We start from the raw sequence: 18844 nt of genomic DNA, 5'->3' as shown, positions 1-18844 counted from the left end.
AAGAATTGAATGAGTATGTGTGGCATTCAGAAGGTGCTCAATGAAATCATCAGAGCTAACACAGACGAAGCATTTTGGTGTTGTGTGATAAGGAACCTGAGCAGCAGCATTTTGAAGATAAATCCCATGAGAATAATGACAGATGACCAACGTCTGTGATGTGCCATTGTTTTGTTTAGAAAAATTTTATCTTTTGTTTCCATATATATATCTCCCTGTTTCCCTACCCAGTGTTTCTTAATCTAAATTTAGCTATCCCTTGCAATAAAGAATAAAAAAGAAAGAGAAAAAAAGGCAGTTCAGTAAGTGTAATCAATAAATCAACTGAGTCAAATAGTATATGCAATGTCTTGCAGCCATGAAAATTGTGTAGTGTTTTCTTTCTTCTTTCCTCTCTTTTTCTTTTCCTTCTTTTTGTGTTATTTTCATTCACATTGTGGTAATTATTTTGTATACTGCTTTTTGGGTCCTCTGGCATTAGTTCATGTAAGTCTTCATGTACTTTTCTGAATTAATTCTTCATGTTTTTGTTTCTTATGTTTGCCCTTTTTGTTTTTCTAAACCCTTAGAACTGGTGTCTCTACAGTCTTAATTTAAATTATCCATGATTTGGGTTGTATTTATCATTCAAGATACGACTGTTTGAGGTGTCTGAATTTCATCAACCAATCAGCAATTCAGGATGAAACTCAATTTGACTAATTTTTTCATTGAGTTGATTTGTTGCTTCCATGAATTAGCCAAATCTACAAATTGTTTTGTTAGTGTATAGGCACAGTTTTAATTTCCTCCTATGTAACTAGAAAGTGGATTCCAAACTGAATTCTTAGTAATATCTTTTGTTAAATGCTGGATGTTCTTTTTTTTTTTAAACAGAAAGGTAGACTGAGAAATCTTGAGTTTTTATTCGGTGAAATGCTACATGGTCAAAAATTAAAAAAAAAGATAATAATAGGATAAGAGCCATAAGACATAAAAGGAATGAAAGAATGTCATAATATCTTGAAATGTTTTATTCTAAAAATTTCCTTTAGTTAGTACATATTTTTTCATATAGACTTTAGTGTTAAAATAGTACAAGATAAAATCTATGTGCATATTTATACACAAATATACACCTGCACAGAAATTACCTTGCTCAATTTTAACATCAAAGTCTATATGAAAAAAACTTCATGATAGATTAACTTTCTTGAAAGAGATACTGATGTTAAGTAGATCAAATACTTCCGAATAATAACTTAAGAGCCTTGGAAAGGGTGAGAAATAAAATGAGAACCCCAGAAAATCAAAGCTACATAATTTGTGTGGGAAAAAAATGACTTTACCTAATATATTAACTTCTTTTCTCTCAGAGTGTTTATGCTTTACCCACTATTGCCTTTGCATATGTGTGCCATCAAGCAGTCCTTCCAGTTTACAAAGATCTTAAAGAGTAAGACATGTAATTTAATTTTTATGACTAAATAGTTTTCCTTGGAAATACAATTTCTTTGCAGTGCTACTTCCCCTTGCTACTGTTTCAGTGAAATGTGAAAATGAAAATAATAAAAAATCTGTAGGATGCATGAGTTGAGGCTATAGGAAAAATTTGAAGTGTGTAGGTCATAGGTTTTTTGGTTTTTGTTTTAATTATATTGATTTTGGAGAATTAAGTTCCTTGTATTGCTACACATCAAGGAGTTCTAACAGATACTAAATGGTCGTTGTCAAGGATGTTATTTTAAACATTGATCTAGTTGGTAAGGAGATAGATTAAATAGCCTTTAAGGAAAAAAAATAAATAACCTCTAAGGTCCCTTCCAATGCTAAGGGATTGTGATTCTGTAAGTTACTCATGTTTGTTTCATAAATCTGCAGAGGTATTTATTAAACTTAATGTCTAAATATGCTAATATAATTAGAACTATTTTCCAGTACTTCACCAACTGAACAATAAACATAAGGCATAGCAATAGAAAAAATAATATTTCCAACCCTGAACTGTATAACAGATTCTGCCATGCTACTATCACCAATTGCCTTTCCATTTGAGAATTATGAGTTCTCATATATTCTTTTTCTAGTTTGATATGTAAAAGTACCTAGGTATTATAGTGTTGTGGCAGCAATATTACACATGAATCTTTTCTTCATTATAAGTTCTCAAGAAAGTAAAAAAATAAGTTGCCATAAATTTGGCAGAAAATGTACTCTGATATTTTTCAATGAAATTTTTCTTTCAACTTTTGAAACATATATGGAACAACCCTACTTTTTTTCTGTGATTTAAATTCAGGTGTGCCCTTGACTTTCAAAAAAAAATGCTCAAACTAAAAATTTTAGTTTCTTCTGTTTTTCTTCAATGTGGACTTTGATTTTGGCACATCCTTTGTAATTGTCCTCCAAATATTTGTGACTTACCAATTTGCCAAGTTTGCCATTTTCTCAAAAGACAGAAATGTGTATTTGGGCAGTCTAGTAAATTTTAGGGCACACAACAACAACAGAGTCATATTTGCAGTAGAAATTGCCCTGAATCATTAGGGAAACTTTAAAGCTTTCTAGCCATTGTTGTGGAGACTATCTGGAGTACCAGGAATATCTTTTTACAAGAATCTTCAAAAAAAAAAAAAAAAAAAGGAGTTCCAACTCTCATTGATCTCTACTGGGAATTGTAGAAGAACATTTTGAATGTATTATGCCAGTTTTTTACACAAAAAATTACTATCAAATATAAATATTAAAACAGTACTTTCAGATCCCCAAATAAAGCCCTTTAAAAAAAAAGGAAAAGTTCACATAGGAGATTGCTAGTATCATGGGTTCTTTTTCTCACAATAACCACACTAGACATTTTAAAATATCTAATCAATATAGATACACTATGGGAAATCAGATATAAGTTTTTGCATTTACCTGAATTTGCAAATAAATACCTAGGTGATTCCATCTGTGAATCTTTACTCTAAGTTTATGGAAAAACATTAATTACTTTTTCTGGAATTTAAGTACATGTTCTACAATGTTAATACCATTGAACAAATACCATGCACATACTTTTTAATGCTTCAAAAATTTTTTAACAGACGTTCATTGAAAAATATGAAGATTGTTACCAATGTTTCCATTTTGTCCATGTGTTTTCTGTATCTCATGACTGCATTTTTTGGCTACCTGACATTCTATGGTAAGCAAGTAACTTTTTTAAACATTTAGATATGTATATTACCTATGTATTTAAATAAATACATTTATTTTTATTTAAATTATATAAATTTCTATGTATTTAATTTAGTAAGGAATAGTAAACAAAAGAATCAGCACCATTTAAGTCAAAGAAAGTAATTAAGTGTTACTTGATTGTGATTTTTCTTCTTCTTAAAGAAAAGAGGTGACAATTTTTATATATGCATTAAGCTGAATATTTATACGCTATACTATTTTTTCTTAGGAATTTCCATAGACACAAATTGGGTTTTTTAATAGATATCTTTACTGAGAAAACTTGCTAATATGTTGAAAAATATAAAGGAAGACTCCCTTAATTGATACTTGCAAATTAGAACAAACCACTTTAATAGAAAAGCAGTGCTGAAATATGTGTTGAAAGCTAGAAAGACCAGTGACAATACTTAAGATACTATACTTCAATTAAAAATAAAATTCCTAATTGTTCACTGGAAATGAAAACATCACAAATGCTTTGAAGAAGGAAATAGGAAGTTAAAAGAAATGTTCTTTGGAAAAGAAAATAAAATATTTTCATTTTATTGGCTCCATTGAACCTAGGCCCACTTGTCTTACTTCTCTTTTCACTACTCTAGCTATTCAGGCAATCATTAGTGCCTTCTGTTCTTTGGCTTATTTAATGTTGAAGACTTATTTTTTTTATTAGGTCAAAGAAATTATAATTTTTCAGTAAAACTTGAATATTCCTCAGTATTATAGAATAAAGCTTCCATCAATAAAGATGAAAGCAGGCCTGCATGGACTACTCAATAGTCTGCATTTTAGAATGTTTTAAGAAAAATGCTTTTAAGTACATTATATTTTAAGTGTATTATTTTTAATCACATAGCATAACAAGATTGGTTGGTAATTAACACATTTATTTTATTTTATTGTGGTGTTCCTTCAAAATTGCTTGTAAAGTTTGGTATGAGAGCTTAAAAATTGTTTAAATATTTATTCTTGTTTACATGATTTATTTCCTTAATACATCTGCATGAATTTCTAAGTGACGATGAATTCTGAACACAGGTCAACATCATCTCAATATCACTAAGGATTTACTATAAACTCGATTCCTTTCACAAAAGGAATTTTGTGAAAAAATTTTATTTAGTATTTTATTGTTCACTAGTTACATGCAAAAACAATTTTTAACATTCGTTTTTGAAACTTTGAGTTCCAAATACTCTCCCTTCCTCCTTCCCCATCCCCCCTCCCTTCTTAAGAAGGCAAGCAATTCTATATAGGTTATACATATTTAATCATACAAAATATTTCCATATTAGTTGTGAAAGAAAACATAGAACAAAAAAAAAACTTCGAGAAAAATGAAGTTAAAAATATGTTTTGATCTGTATTTAGACACCGTAACTTCTTTCTCTGGGGATGGATAGCATTTTTCATCACAAGCCCTTTGGGGTTATCTTGGATCATTGTATTGCTGAGAATAACTAATTCATTCACAGCTGATATCCTCAAGTATTGCTGTTATTTTGTACACAGTACATTCACTTTCCATCAACTCATGTAAATCTTTCCAGGTTTTTCTGAGAGAATCTTGCACATCATTTCTTATAGCACAATAATATTTCATCATAATCACATACCAAAATTTGTTCAGCAACTCCTCAATTGGTGAGCATCCTCTCAATTTCCAATTCTTTGCCACCAGGAAAGAGCTGTTATAAATATTTTTGCACATATAGGTGCTTTTCCTTTTTGTAAAATTTCTTTTGGGATACAGACCTAGCAGTGGTATTGCCAGGCCAAAGGGTTTTGTGGTTTTATAGCCCTTTAGGCATACTTCCAAATCGCTCTACAGGATGGCTGAATGAGCTCACTCCACCAATAATTCATTAATGTCTCATTTTTCCCCACATCCCCTCCAACATTTGTCGTTTTCCTTTTCTGTCCTATTAGCCAATCTAAGAGGTATGAGGTAGTACCTCAGAATTGTTTTTTGCCTTAGAACTGTGAGGATGGTCTCCACTCCACTGCAGTTGCAAACTCTAATGTGGTGTGCTCCTTCTCACCCTGGGACTGCCACTCAAGACTGCAACCCAGATCCAAGTATGGGCAAAGCAACAGAGTCTTGCCACAGTGCTAGCAAAGACACCCCTGTAATCTCCTTCTGACCAGCTGTTCAACCCCCTTACCATCTATACCCATAGAACAAAGAACAGAGCAGGATAAGAAAAGAAATAATATAATTGGTTACAGGTTCGGCAGTATCAAGGAGATAAGGACAACTGATTGGTTACATTAAGGAAAATGGGCAAACACATGTGAAGACAAGATCATCCCTCTCTGTCTTAGAGGAATACTTTATTGATTTATGGGACCCAGATGCTTCATGAGGCTATTGATAGTGCACCAGGGAGAGTAGATTTACTAGCTCCTGGAAACGAGATAAGACCACTTTTAATTGGGCAAAGATGGGCTAAGATGGGACTGTGTCAGCATCTCCATCTTAGAGTCTTTTGATCTAAACTGAGGTAGTCATTGGGCAAGTAGGTGGCACAGCATATAGAATGCCGGGCCTGAAGTCAGAAAGACTCATCTTTCTGAATTCAAATCTAGCCTCAGATGCTCACTATCTGTGTGACCCTGGGCAAATAACTTAACCCTCTTTGCTTTAGTTCCTCAACTCTGAAATAGAGGCACACTGGAAAGGAAATGGCAAACCACTCTAGTATCTTTTCCAAGAAAAACCCGTGGACAAGAGGAAATACCCACTTAAAAATACCAGTTTATTGTTTTTTAGTAAAACTTTTCTTTATAATCCTCAGTTCGTATATTCCCACCTCTATGTGATTTCTTTCAGTGATTACTTTAAATGGAAGTAAATTTCCAAATAGCCCTTAAAATCTTATTTGTTTAAATAATAGAGTCTCTTTCATTGATAATTAGTCTTCATAGGGTTAAAAATTATCTTCCAAGTTCAAATTGTTTAATTCCCTGCCCTGTTGTTTGCTTCTAAATCACTAGTTTTTCAGGAAAAGGTATAAAGTGATGTGAATGACTTGTCTCTTTTAAAAATATTTGTCTCATTTTTTCCTTTTTAGGTAAGGTACATTCAAGTCTGCTTCATAAATACCCAGATGACGATATTCTCATCCTAATAGTTCGATTGTCAGTAATGATGGCAGTCACCCTCACAATTCCAGTATTATTTCTCACAGTAAGTTAAAGTCGTGTGCAATCTGGGAAAAGCAAAGGTATTACCTTTCCATCTATATTTAGGAAATTGCCAAGAGAAGCCACATTGGGTAAGGTTCCTAGGCCATTGAAACTATAACAGATAAAGGGTCCTAAGGGCGTTTAAGTCTATTTGGGAAAACAAAAGTGGTAGATAATAAGTTTGCTCTATAATAGATGATAGTTCTAATATTCTGTCTATTCTCTATTTAATAGTAACTTTATTGCATAAAGTAATTAGATCCAAGGTCACAAATAATAAGACAAAAATGGAAAGAATAAAAGAGAAATAAGTTTTAAATTTGGTATTCAGGGAAAATAAATATCTATTTACCTACTCCCACAAACATTTATAAACAAAGATGCCTTTAGTCTTAAGACAATCCACTCTCAAATCACTAATTTTGAGCTATATATAACAATAATTAATAGGAGCAGAGCCAAGACATTGGAGTAGCTAGAAAAAGTATAGTCAACTTTAACACAATTCTACAAAGATTTAGAAAATATTCCAGACTAAGTTCTGACCAGGAAATCAAAGGAAAAAAATCATTGTAATTTTTCCAGCCCAGGTTGGCACATGGAGACAGATAGAAAGGGCTGCAGACACTGAGGACAGGGGACTAACCAGGAGCACATCATGCAGAGCGCTAGGGCAAGAAAAGGTTCCAAATCAACATGAAGAGACACAGCTCTGTGAGATGAAGAAGGGGTGGCAATTGGCAGCTTGGTTGATCACTACTCATTTTGGTTATTTATGCAGAGCAGATTAAAGAAGGGATATACTCCTTGGGGTACAGTTCCAAGAACAGGATTGGTTGTAGGCTTTAGGTTGAGTGCTAAGAAAAAAGGAGGTTCAAAAACAAGTAACAATTGTATAACTCTGATCCCAGGAGTGGAGAGAGGTCTCAGTTCCAGTTTCCAGTCAAGTCTGAAGCCTTAAACGGAATAACCAGGAAAGGAATCACAAAAGCCTTCAGTTCTGCAACTCAGAACCAGCAGAATTTTCCAGCTGGCTGATACTGACTTAATCCAGCAATTAGTCTAACGGAAATCCGATGAAAGACGAGCCCACAGTTGTGCTCCTCAGACCCAAAACTAGGTCAGAGACTTGCAGAGGTCCAACTATGAGAGCAGTGATCATACTATGCCTAAGATTAGACTACTTTGGGAAGACTGAAAGCTTGTAGGTCCCCAGCTGTCCCTGAGATCCTAGAATAATGTGACACTTAATACTCTTAAGAAAGCAGCAAGGATCCAATAGGATAAAAACTTAACCTAGATATTCCCTCCAGAACTGTGTGCAGGGATGGGGAACCTACAGCATCAAGGCCACATATGGCTCTCTAGCTCCTCAAATGTGGCCATTTGACTGAATCTAGACTTCACAGAAGTGGCCACGTGTGGCCTCAAAGCCACAGATTCCCCAACCCTGGTTGAAGTGCTTAGCCCTAACATAAAATCTGAAGTCAGAAATCAGGCTGACGGAAAGAATTACCAAATTGGGGGGGAGAAGGAGAATTCTACCTTAAAGAGTGATTATGACAACCGTAAATCCAGAAGAAGAGAAGGACCCCAAAATATCTGCAAATAAAACCCCAAATAAAAACATAGCTTTGTTACAAGTTTAACCAGAATTCTCAGAAGAAATGAAACAAGGATTTAAAATAGGTGTTAAAAATAATTTTCAAAATCAAATGAGAGTGCTAGAGGGAAAAAAATTGAAAAAGAAGTGAAAGTTTTATGGAAAAAAGAGTTGGAAAAAGAATTAATAGCTTGGCAAAAATTTTATCCAAGAAGCACACTCCCTAAAGATTAGAATGGAGCAAATAAAGCTGTTGACTCCATGAAACAATGAGAAATACTAAGCAGCAACAGCAGCTTTGGTAGCTCTCAGCCCATGGACATGAAAGGGGGTGGGGTTGGACAAGTGATTGGAAGGAGATTGCAAGGGACTTTTTGCTGGCACTGGGTTCAGGACTTGTTGCATTTGCCCATACACAGTTCCCATTCCAGTCCCAGGGCCAAAAGGAGTGATAGCACTTGTGGCCATAAGGGAGCAGGGACCCCAGGCATAGTTCCAGGTGAGAGAGGAGTGCTTGTGGTCACTCACAGGGGCATAGGAGCTCTGGCCTCAATGCAAGATAGAGAGGAGCACTAGCAATTCTGGTTGCAGCAAAGCAGGGTCCCTGGTCGTAGACTCAGGGCCAGGAGGAGTGCTAGTGCTGGTGGATATAGGGCAACAAGATCCCTTCCTGGGTAAAGCCCAGAGCACAAGCCAGGAGATAACTAATCACACCTCTCCTTAGATCATACCACTTTGGAAGCACTGAAAAGCTATAGACGCCCTGAGCTAACACTGAAAACAGCAGCAAGAAAGATCTGAACTTTGGTACAATGGCCCCTTCACCCTGGGAGCAGACCTCAACTTGAACATAGAGTTAAAAGTCAAGAAAGAGGCTGGGGAAATGAGCAAACAACAACAAAAAAGAACCTGACCATAACAAGTTATTAAAGATGACAGTGAAGATCAAGACACAAACCCAAAAGAAAACAACTATATCAAAGTAGCTACATGCAAAGCCTCAAAGAAAAATCTAAATTGGATACAACCCCAACAAAAATTCCTAGAAGAGCTCAAAATGGATTTTAAAAATCAAATAAGAGAGGTAGAGGAAAAATTGGGAAAAGAAATGAGAATGATTCAACAAAATTATGAAAAGAGAGTCAACAGCTTGATAAAAAGAGGCACAAAAAATACTGAAAAAAAAAATAACATTGTAAAAAAACAGAATTGGCCAAATGGTAAAAGAGGTACAAACATCCACTGAAGAGAAGAATGCCTTAAAAAGCAGAATTGGCAAAATGGAAAAAGATATACAAAAATTCGCTGAAGAAAATAATTCCTTAAGAAGTAGAATTGGCCAAATGGAAAAACAGGTTAAAAACCTCAATGAACAAAAACATTCCTTAAAAATTAGAATTGGGCAAGTGGAAGCTAATGACTCCATGAGACATCAAGAAACAATAAAGCAAAGGGAAAAAAACAAAAAAGGAAGAAAATATGAAATATCTCATCAGAAGAACAATTGATCTGGAAAATAGATCAAGGAGAGATATTTTCCAGAGGCCTATCATGTAAAACTTTTCTAAAATTCTATTCATCTATTTGACTTTTCTTATTTATTTTATGGTTTTAGATTTATCTAGCTCTAATAGGGGAAGGTTGAGGTTCCCCACTGGTATAGTTTTATTGTTTATTTCCTCCTGTAATTCAATTAATTTTTAATTTGGTGTGTATATGTTCAGAATTGATATTACATATTTCCTTTTAGCAAAATATAGTTTCCCTGATTATCTCTTTTAATTAGGTATATTTTTGCTTTTGCTTTATCTGAGATCATGATTACTACCCTTACCTTTTTTCACTTCAGCTGATGCATAATAGATTCTGCGCCAGCCCCTTATTTTTACTCTCCATGTGTCTCTCTGTTTTCAAGTGTTTCTTGTAAACAACATATTGTTGGATTCTTGTTTCTTAATCCATTCTGCTCTCTGCTTCCATTTTATGGGTGAGTTCATCCCATTCACTTTTACAGTTGTGATTACTAATTGTGCATTTCCTTCCATCCTGTTTTTTTCTGTTTATCTTTCTCTTTTTGTCTTGTCCTTTCTCTCAAGTCTGTTTTGATTCTGACCACTACTTTCTTTTATCTACCCTCTCTTTTATCAATCCCCTCCCCTCTTTTTTCTCATCTCCTTACCTTTCCTCCCTACCCCAGCAGGGTACTGAGTAAGATAGATTTCTATTATGAGTTGAGAATGTATATATATTTTCTCTCTTTGAACCAATTTAAATGCAAATGAGGCCCATCCTATTTTCCTCTCCAATGTAAAAACTCTTCCTTGTGCACCTCTTTTATATGAGATAATTTTCCCCCATTTTTTCTCTCTCTTCCTCCTTCTTCCAGGGCATCCCTCTTTCTCACCCATCCATTTTTTTACATCATCCAAACATAATCTATTCATTCTTGCATCATCCTTCTGTGTAGAATCCTCCTAATTGCCCTAAGAATAGTAAGGTTCTTAGAAGATACAAGTTTCATACTCCCTTATATAAAGGCAAAGTTTAATATTTTGAGTCCTTTATGATTTCTCTTTCATGTTTATCTTTTTATGCTTCTCTTGAGTCTTGTATTTCAAAGTCAAATTTCTATATAGCTCTGTTCTTTTCATCATCAAATATTCATTTTTCCCTTGAAGGATTATACTGGATTGTAATCCCAGCTCTTTTGCCTTCCAGATCATCAGATTCCAAGCCCTTCACTTCTTTAATGTGGTAGCTGCTAAATCTTGTATAAGTCTAACTATGGCTCCACATTGTTAGAAAGTTTTATTTTCCTGGCTACTTGAAGTATTTTCTCTTTGACCTGGGAGCTCTGAAATTTGGCTATAATATTGCTGGGGGTTTTCATTTTGGGATCTCTTTCAGGAGGTAATCAGCAGATTCTTTGATTTTTTAACCTCTTAGTTTGAGGATATCAGGGCAATTTTCCTTAACAATTTCTTGAAATATGATGTCTAGCATCTTTCTTTGATCACGGCTTTCAGTTGATCCAATAATTCTGAAATTCTCTCTCCTTGTTCTATTTTCTGGTTCAGATGTTTTCCAGTGAGATATTTTACATTTTATTCTATTTTTTCATTCTTTTGGTTTTGTTTTATTCTTGCTAGGTATCTCACAGATTCATTAGCTTTCAATTGCCCAATTCTAATCATTTTCTTCTATGAAATTTTGTATCTCTTTTTCCACTTGACCAATTTTGCTTTTTAAAGAGATCTCATCTTCAGTAAATTTTTGGACTTCTTTTTCTATTCAGCCAGTTCTGTTTTTAAGATGTTATTTTCTTCAGTATTTTTGTGTCCTCTTTATCAAGCTGTTAATTATCTTTTCATAATTTTATTCCTTTGCTGTAATTTTTTACCCATGTTTTCCTCTACCACTCTTATTTCCTTTTGAAAATCAAAATTTTTAAGCCCTTCCAAGAATTCTTTTTGGGCTTGTATCCAATTCACATTTTTTGAGACTTAGCTTGTAGCTGTTTTGATTTCATTGTCTTCTGAATTTGTATCTTGATCTTCCCTGTCACCACGGTAGTTTTTTACAGTAAAGTCAAGTTCTTGTTGTCGTTTGTGCATTTTTCCAGCCTATTTCTTAACTTTAAACTTTATCTTAAAGTTTAACTCTGTTCTCTGCATATGGGCAGGAGTAGGAGCACTGCTCCAAGCTCTAGACTTTTTTTTGCAATTTTCAGAGTTAGTTTTGGGAGGTTGAAAATTTTTGGTCCTTCCAAGGTGATGTGATCTAGGGAGAAATGTAGTCCTGCTTGTCTGGTATGCACTGTGGACCTTACCCACAAAGGGTCTCTATCATGTCAGGATCGCAATCAATACTACTACTCCAGGTCTCCCCTCCATTGGGACTGGAAATGATGCTGTTCTTTAGGGCCCCCAGGGACTTCTGCTCCCTCTTTACCAAAAGTGCTCATCTCTACCCTCAAGTTATGACTCAGAAGTAAGCAATGGAGTTGCCAAACAATTGCCCTTCAGGATTCCTGCTCCCTCTTGACAGAAAATGCTTCTCTCCACCCTTCAACAATGACCTAGAAGTGGATATAAACAATGGAGTTGCCAAATAGCATCTGGTCTATGTCCAGGAGACAGAAGTCCCCTGTCATCTCTGAGCAGTTGCCAGGTCTCCTTACCATCTCTGGCCTGAGAAGACCTGAATCTGCTGCTGCTTCTGTTGCCAACACCTAGTTCCACCACTGGTGTATCATCCACTTGGGCTCCAGGTCAGCCTCCTCCTCCACGTCACAGATCTTTCTTTCTAATCTCCTATGTTGTCTTGGGCTGGAAGAATGTTTCCCTCTGACCTTTTGTTAACTCTGCCACTCCAGAATTCAATTTGAGGCATTATTTTAAAGTTGTTTGGAGGGGAATGTAGAGAGAGTTCAGATCAGCTGAGCACATTCTCTACTCTACCCTCTTAGCTCCATTCCTGGAAATTCCTAAAAAAATTATGTACTATTAGGAAATATTTAATGAAATAAAAATAATTTTAAAAAACAACAATATTGTAAAGACAAGCAACCTTGAAAGACTTAGGGACTCTGATCAATGCAATAACCAACTACTATTCCAGAAGACTCATGATGAAATATGCTACCCATCTCCAAATACAGAGGTGATGGACCCAGAGTGCAGAATGAGACATACTTTCTTTTGGAAATCACCTATGCAATAATTTGTTCTCCTTGGCTATACATGTTTATTATCAGTGTTTTGTTTTTCTTGCTTTTTTCAATGGTGAGGGAAAAAAAGGAGATAGAGTGGAGAGAAAGCAGGACTTCATTGATTAAAAAATTAAATTTAAGAAATAAATAATAAAAATATTTTAAAGGCATGAGGGACTATCTTTTTCGTATTTGTGTCTTCATCACTTAATTAAAATAATTAATAAGTGCTTAATAATGCTTGTAGACTTGTTAACTTTATAAATAGTAAAATAGTAAATAAATAGTAAAATAGTAATAATAGTAAATAAATAGTAAAAAACTTGGAACAAAACATACTTAATTTTTTTATGCCCAACTCAAGAATATTTTGATTCATAGTTTATTAGATATCCTTTGTTCTAGAGACTCTTTAGGACTCTAAAATCTGTTGAAATTGTTATTGTGGTTGTTATCACTATTATTTCACAGATTGAAAAACTAGGCTATGACCTTCAAAATAATGGAAAGATTTTGAAAATAAATGTACATTTCCTACCTTCTTTGAGTATCCATGGACATTAAAAAAAATAACTTATAAGATTATCTTAAAAGACATAACAACTAATATGAAATTGTTAACAACCTTCACAACTACTATGAAATAAGATTAGATTAAAGTTAACAAAATAAATGGTTAATTGCTTGCTTTAAATCTAGAGGAGAAATTCTCTGTTGCACTCTTTCAGTGAGTCTGTCCATCTGGCATCTGGTGTGATGCTCGTCAATATTTTTACCAAAAGTTTGGATGAAAGCAAAGACACTGTGTTCATTTATTTAATGATGAAAAAAGATGTATGGATAATTAACATATTGAATGGCAATCAGGACCCAAAAGGATATTTTTGGCTATAATGATAGGCAGAATCCTATTCACCAATAAGATGACATTCAATAGAGATATAAGCAAAGTTCCAGACTTAGATTCAAAAGATCAAATTCATAAGAATAAGAGTATGGTTAGTAAGATATATAGGTGTTTTAGTGTACTGCAAACTCAATGCAAGTCAGCAGAGTTAAGGGCAGCCAAAAGAAAGTGAAAATGATTGTAAGTTACAGAGCAATATTATTTCTAGAGAGGTGGTAGTTTTATTATATTATGATCTAGGCAAACCAAATCTAAAGATTAGTGTTCAATTTTGAATACTACATTTTAGGAGGACAAGTCAGACAAGTCAGAGTGTTATCCTGAAAAGTGAAATTTGTCCTATCAGCTAGAGTGGCAAGACTAGACACTATGCCATATGAGGATTGATTGAAGGACCTAAGGATATGTTGCCTAGAGAATAAAAAACTTAGGGGAAACATGACAGCTATTCTTCATGAATTTAAATGATTGTCATATGGAAAAGATACAAAAAGAGATAAATTTTGGCTCAATGTCTATTAAAACTTCCTAACAAATAGAATCCAAAATGAAATGGACTCCCCTTCTCTATCACTGGAGGTTATCAAGAAAAGGCCAAATGCCTAGATGTACCAGATCTAAAACTGTATCATAAAGCAGCAGTCATCAAAACTAATTGGTACTGGCTAAGAAATAGAGCAGTGGATCAATGGAATAGGTTAGGTACACAAGATACAGTAATCTACAGTTTGATAAACCCTCAGACTCCAGCTTCTGGGATAAGAACTCACTATTTGGTGAAAATGCTGGGAAAAATGGAAAATAGTATGGCATAAAGTAGGCACAGACCAACATCTCACACCATATACCAAGATAAGATCAAAAAGGGTGCATGATTTAGACAAAAAGGGTGATACTATTAGGAGATCAAGGAATAGTTTACCTGTCGGATCTATGGATAAGGGAAGAATTTATGACCAAACAAGAGACAGAGAACATTATGAAATACAAAATGGATAATATTGATTACATTAAATTAAAAAGATTTTGCACAAACAAAACCAATGCACACAAGAGAAGGGAGGCAGAAAACTGAGAAATAATTTTTATATCCAGTGTCTCAGATAAAGGCTTCATTTCTAAAATATATAGAAAACTGAGTCAAATTTGTAAGAGTATAAGTCATTCCTCAATTTATAAATGGTCAAAGGATATGAACAAGCAATTTTCAGTTGAAGAAATTAAAGCTATCTAGAGTCATAGGAAGTCAAATCAAATATAGTCAAATCAAATCATTTTTGATTGGAGAAATGCAAATTAAAACAACTCTGAGATACCACATCACACTCATTAGATTGGCTAACATGAGAAAACAGGAAAAAACTATGCCCAAAGGGCTATAAAACTGTGACTGCCGTTTGATCCAGCAATGCTACTACTAGTTCTATATCCCAAAGAGATGATAAAAAAGGGGAAAGGACTCACATGTATAAAAATATTTACAGCAGCTCTTTTTGTGGTGGCCAAGAATTGGAAATTGAGGGGATGCCCATCAATTGGAGAATGGCTGAACAAGTTGTAGTATATAAATGTAATGGAGTACTATTGTTCCATAAGAAATGAGTAGATGTACTTCAGAAAAACCTGGAAAGACTTGTGTGAACTGATGTTGAGTGAAGTGAGCAGAACCAGAAGAACATTGTATACAGTAACAGCAACATTGTGTGATGAGCTACATTCATAGATAGCTCTTCTGAGCAATGCAATGATCTAAGACAATTCCAAAAGACTCATGTTAGAAAATGCTATCCACATTCAGAGAAAGAACTACAGAGTCTAAATGCAGATTGAAGCATACTATTTTCTCTTTTTTTTGTTTTTTCTTTCTTGTGTTTTTCCCCTGATTCTTCTTTCACAACATGACTGATGTGGAAATATGCTTAATACGATTGTACATATATAGGCTATATCAGATTGGATGCTGTCTTGGAAAGGGGAAAAATTTAGAACTCAAAATCTTATAGAAGTGAATATTGAAAACTAAAATTAATTAATAAAAAAGGAAAAAATAGAAAAGGCCAAATGATCACTTGTAAAAGATGCTATAAAGGAGAGATCTGTTCAGACATAGGCTCAGATGACTTCTGAGGTCCCTTCTAACTCTGATATTCCATAATTCTGAGATTCCACAAGTGTAACAGTTTATGCATTGTAGAAAATATTTGAATGTTGTATGCTATGTACTGACAGAATTCTTTGCTTTCTTTTCCTACAGTCTCGTGAATCTCTGGCTGAACTACTTAAGAAAGCATATTTCAATTTAGGTGAACGTATTGTGATTGCTGTGGTAATCTTAGGTTTGGTTGACCTTTTGGTAATCTGCGTACCCACCATGAAAGACATTTTTGGAGTCCTGGGTACAATATGGCAATTTTATATTAATTGTTCAATAGCAACTTCTAGGGAGTTTACATTCCATAATAACAGAAAACTGGTTTTTTTTTTTATCACTTTATAGGGACAACAACTGCCAATATGTTGATCTTCATTATTCCTACAATTCTGTTTTTAAAAATCACAAGCCAGGATAGTGACAAAAAAAATGAAAGACTTGGGGTATGTTTTATGGCTGCTATTTATTTATATTTTCATTTTGTACATCATTAAAACTTACCAAACAATTAGTTTGGAAAATATATAGTCATACTGCAAATACGTTGTAAATTACTATTGCCTTGATGGGATGCACAGCACTGATTAGTCAAGTTAAAATAGAACATTATTCTTCTCAGTTCCCTCAGAAAATGTTTATCAGATTTAACTTACATTATAGGGAAAGCATCCACGTTAGTTACAACTCTTTGTGTATCTATAGGGCAATAAATAGTTCTAAACAAACTTTAGGCCAAGCTATCTCCATAAGGATACCTCATACAGCCAAAAGAACATAAAGTTATATGACTTAAATGAAATATATTAATTAGTTAAAACAATCTTCCTATGGTAAATAAATAAGACAACTATCAGTAAATCCATACTTTGATGCCTGATTGTGGCATGAAGATGACACTGGCTATTAAAAGGCTCTGCTAGGAGAGCACAAGTTCTGACAGGCAGGTGCTGCCAATCTGGAAAGAATGTAAATACAGACAAGTAAAGGAATGAATGATTGTTGTCTAAGGACAGGCTTGTAAATTCAGATGATTGGCCATTATGTTTTTATTCTAGCCATGGCAACTTAAGGAAACTGTCCACTAAAGTGCAAAGATATTATGATCTTCATCGGTAGAAGAAATGCCCACGCTGATAAGACTACAGATCCTTAAAAATTTAAGGAAGTAGATTGACAAAAGTGCTTTGTGTGAATCCAGGCCTGGATTCTGAAACTACTTTTCTATATTCGGGAAGCTTGTTTCCAAATCTGATTAAGTTCAATGGCATCTTGAATTTCTTATACTTGGGGACTAGACAGTAAGGACAGCAAGTGTGCAGTGGCTGCTACAATGAATAGCTTCTAGAGCACCATTTTTGTTATCCTGAGAAAGGTTTCTCAGGTTCTTTTCCAACTAGTGTAAACATGGTGACTACATGTGTTACCTGAGACAATAGTTGTCACAAAATGAGCACAGGGCTAGCTTCTTTGAATGAATCTATACTGCTATTCAAAATAAATTAATAGTACATATTTTCACATGGATTTGAAAAACATTATCTGCACTTGATAAAATAAGAGACTTGTAGCTAGATCCCAAGCGACTTCTTGTTGTTGGGTCTTTCAGTCATGTCCCACTCTTTGTGACCCCATAGATAATGGGGTTTTTCTTGGCAAATATAATGAAGTGGTTTTCCATCTCTTTTTCTAATGTATCCCCATTTTACAGATGGGGAAAATAAGGGTTAAGTGACTAGCCCAGAGTCACAAAGAACTAGTAAGTGTCTAAGCCCCAGTTTGAATTAAGATCATCCTGACTCCAGACCCAGTGTTCTATCCACTGTGCTACCTAGCTGCCCCTAGCTGCTAACGATTTACTAAAGATGACCAGTAGGAGTTAGTGGGGAAAATGCAAGAGTTCTAATAGAATCCATCCCTGATCTTCTTTAACTACTAGTGACCTCCCTCCTCATCTCCCCTGTATTTATTTTGTTTATTCTGTGTATATTTAGCTATATAAATGTTGTCTCCTCTATAGGATGTAAGCTCCTTCAGAGTAGGAATTGTTTTATCTTTTCGTATTTGTATCCCCAGTGCCTAGCATAGTACCTAGAACATTTATAAATGCTTATAGATTGATCAATTGATTTAGCATCAAATTGTGTGGAGATTAAATTTTAAAATGGTGAAGGCGTGTTATCCATAAATCCTGTTAATCAAGCCACCTTCCTTTTCCAATAAAAGCTGATTGCTTTGTATTTTTTGACTTTATTCACCCTTCCTTCTTCCCTGACCAGAATTGCTCTCATCCTTTTTCCAGCTTTTCATTTTAACAAGGAAAAAGCAAGATCAGGGAACAGGGAAAGTATTCTTACTTTATCAAAAATATTTCTTTTAAGAAAATGCCTAAAATTAAAAAATAAATTAAGTTAAATTAAATTAAAAAATAAAATTACCTAAAAACATGTACTTTATTTTCCTCCCAGGCTATGTCTCTCTTAGGATTAGGAATCATATTCTCCACCATCAGCATTCCTTTGGTCATCTATGATTGGGCAACTTCTGCAGATCTACCTGAAACAGGATGAGAGCACACTGGATTTGGAAAAACAATATATTCTTGTTTGTTGCTTATCCAACTTGACTTCAATCAAATCATCTCCTCCATTGCTTTGTTTACCAGTTTACACAGTGAAAAAAAATTGTAAACAGTTAAGAATGTATAACCAGATACTCATTTGAAATACAGTTATATCTCTCAGTTGTTTGGAATCACTTTAAGGATTTTGTCATTAGTTTTTCATATTTCTTTATAATCCTGCTTATTATTTTTCATAACCAATTACTTTTAATTTGTCCATCTCTAGATTTTGAGATTTCATAGTCTCTTAGGACTTTGAAAACAATTCTCAATCACTAAGCCAGGAATTTTATTTATTACACATCCAGGTTATGAAATACTTTTTCTACAAGGAAAGTGCCAGTACCAGATTGTGCCCAATACTTGAGACTCTTCTGGAAAATAGTGAGGATGGCCAGCCCAGTAACTTAGCTGATAATAAATACATTATCACACTCCTATACACAGGCATGTTCTGT

General features: G+C 34.3%; 1 protein-coding gene across 1 annotated transcript in view; it reads left to right on the top strand.

Moving 5' to 3' along the window:
* SLC38A1 (solute carrier family 38 member 1) overlaps positions 1–18333 on the top strand; it is a 71882-nt gene extending 53549 nt beyond the window's left edge. Inside the window, exons 10-15 of the mRNA XM_027858972.1 lie at positions 1356–1435; positions 3069–3169; positions 6279–6394; positions 15869–16010; positions 16112–16209; positions 18232–18333. Coding sequence (XP_027714773.1) covers positions 1356–1435; positions 3069–3169; positions 6279–6394; positions 15869–16010; positions 16112–16209; positions 18232–18333 — 639 coding nt within the window. The remainder of the gene's footprint in view (positions 1–1355; positions 1436–3068; positions 3170–6278; positions 6395–15868; positions 16011–16111; positions 16210–18231) is intronic.
* Positions 18334–18844: the final 511 nt, after the last annotated feature.

Source organism: Vombatus ursinus, unplaced genomic scaffold (assembly GCF_900497805.2).
Source record: "Vombatus ursinus unplaced genomic scaffold, bare-nosed wombat genome assembly UNPS02013950.1, whole genome shotgun sequence".
NCBI classification, from domain to species: Eukaryota; Metazoa; Chordata; class Mammalia; order Diprotodontia; family Vombatidae; genus Vombatus; species Vombatus ursinus.
The sequence above is the reverse complement of the archived record's forward strand: the minus strand, read 5'-3'. Positions and strand labels throughout refer to the sequence as shown.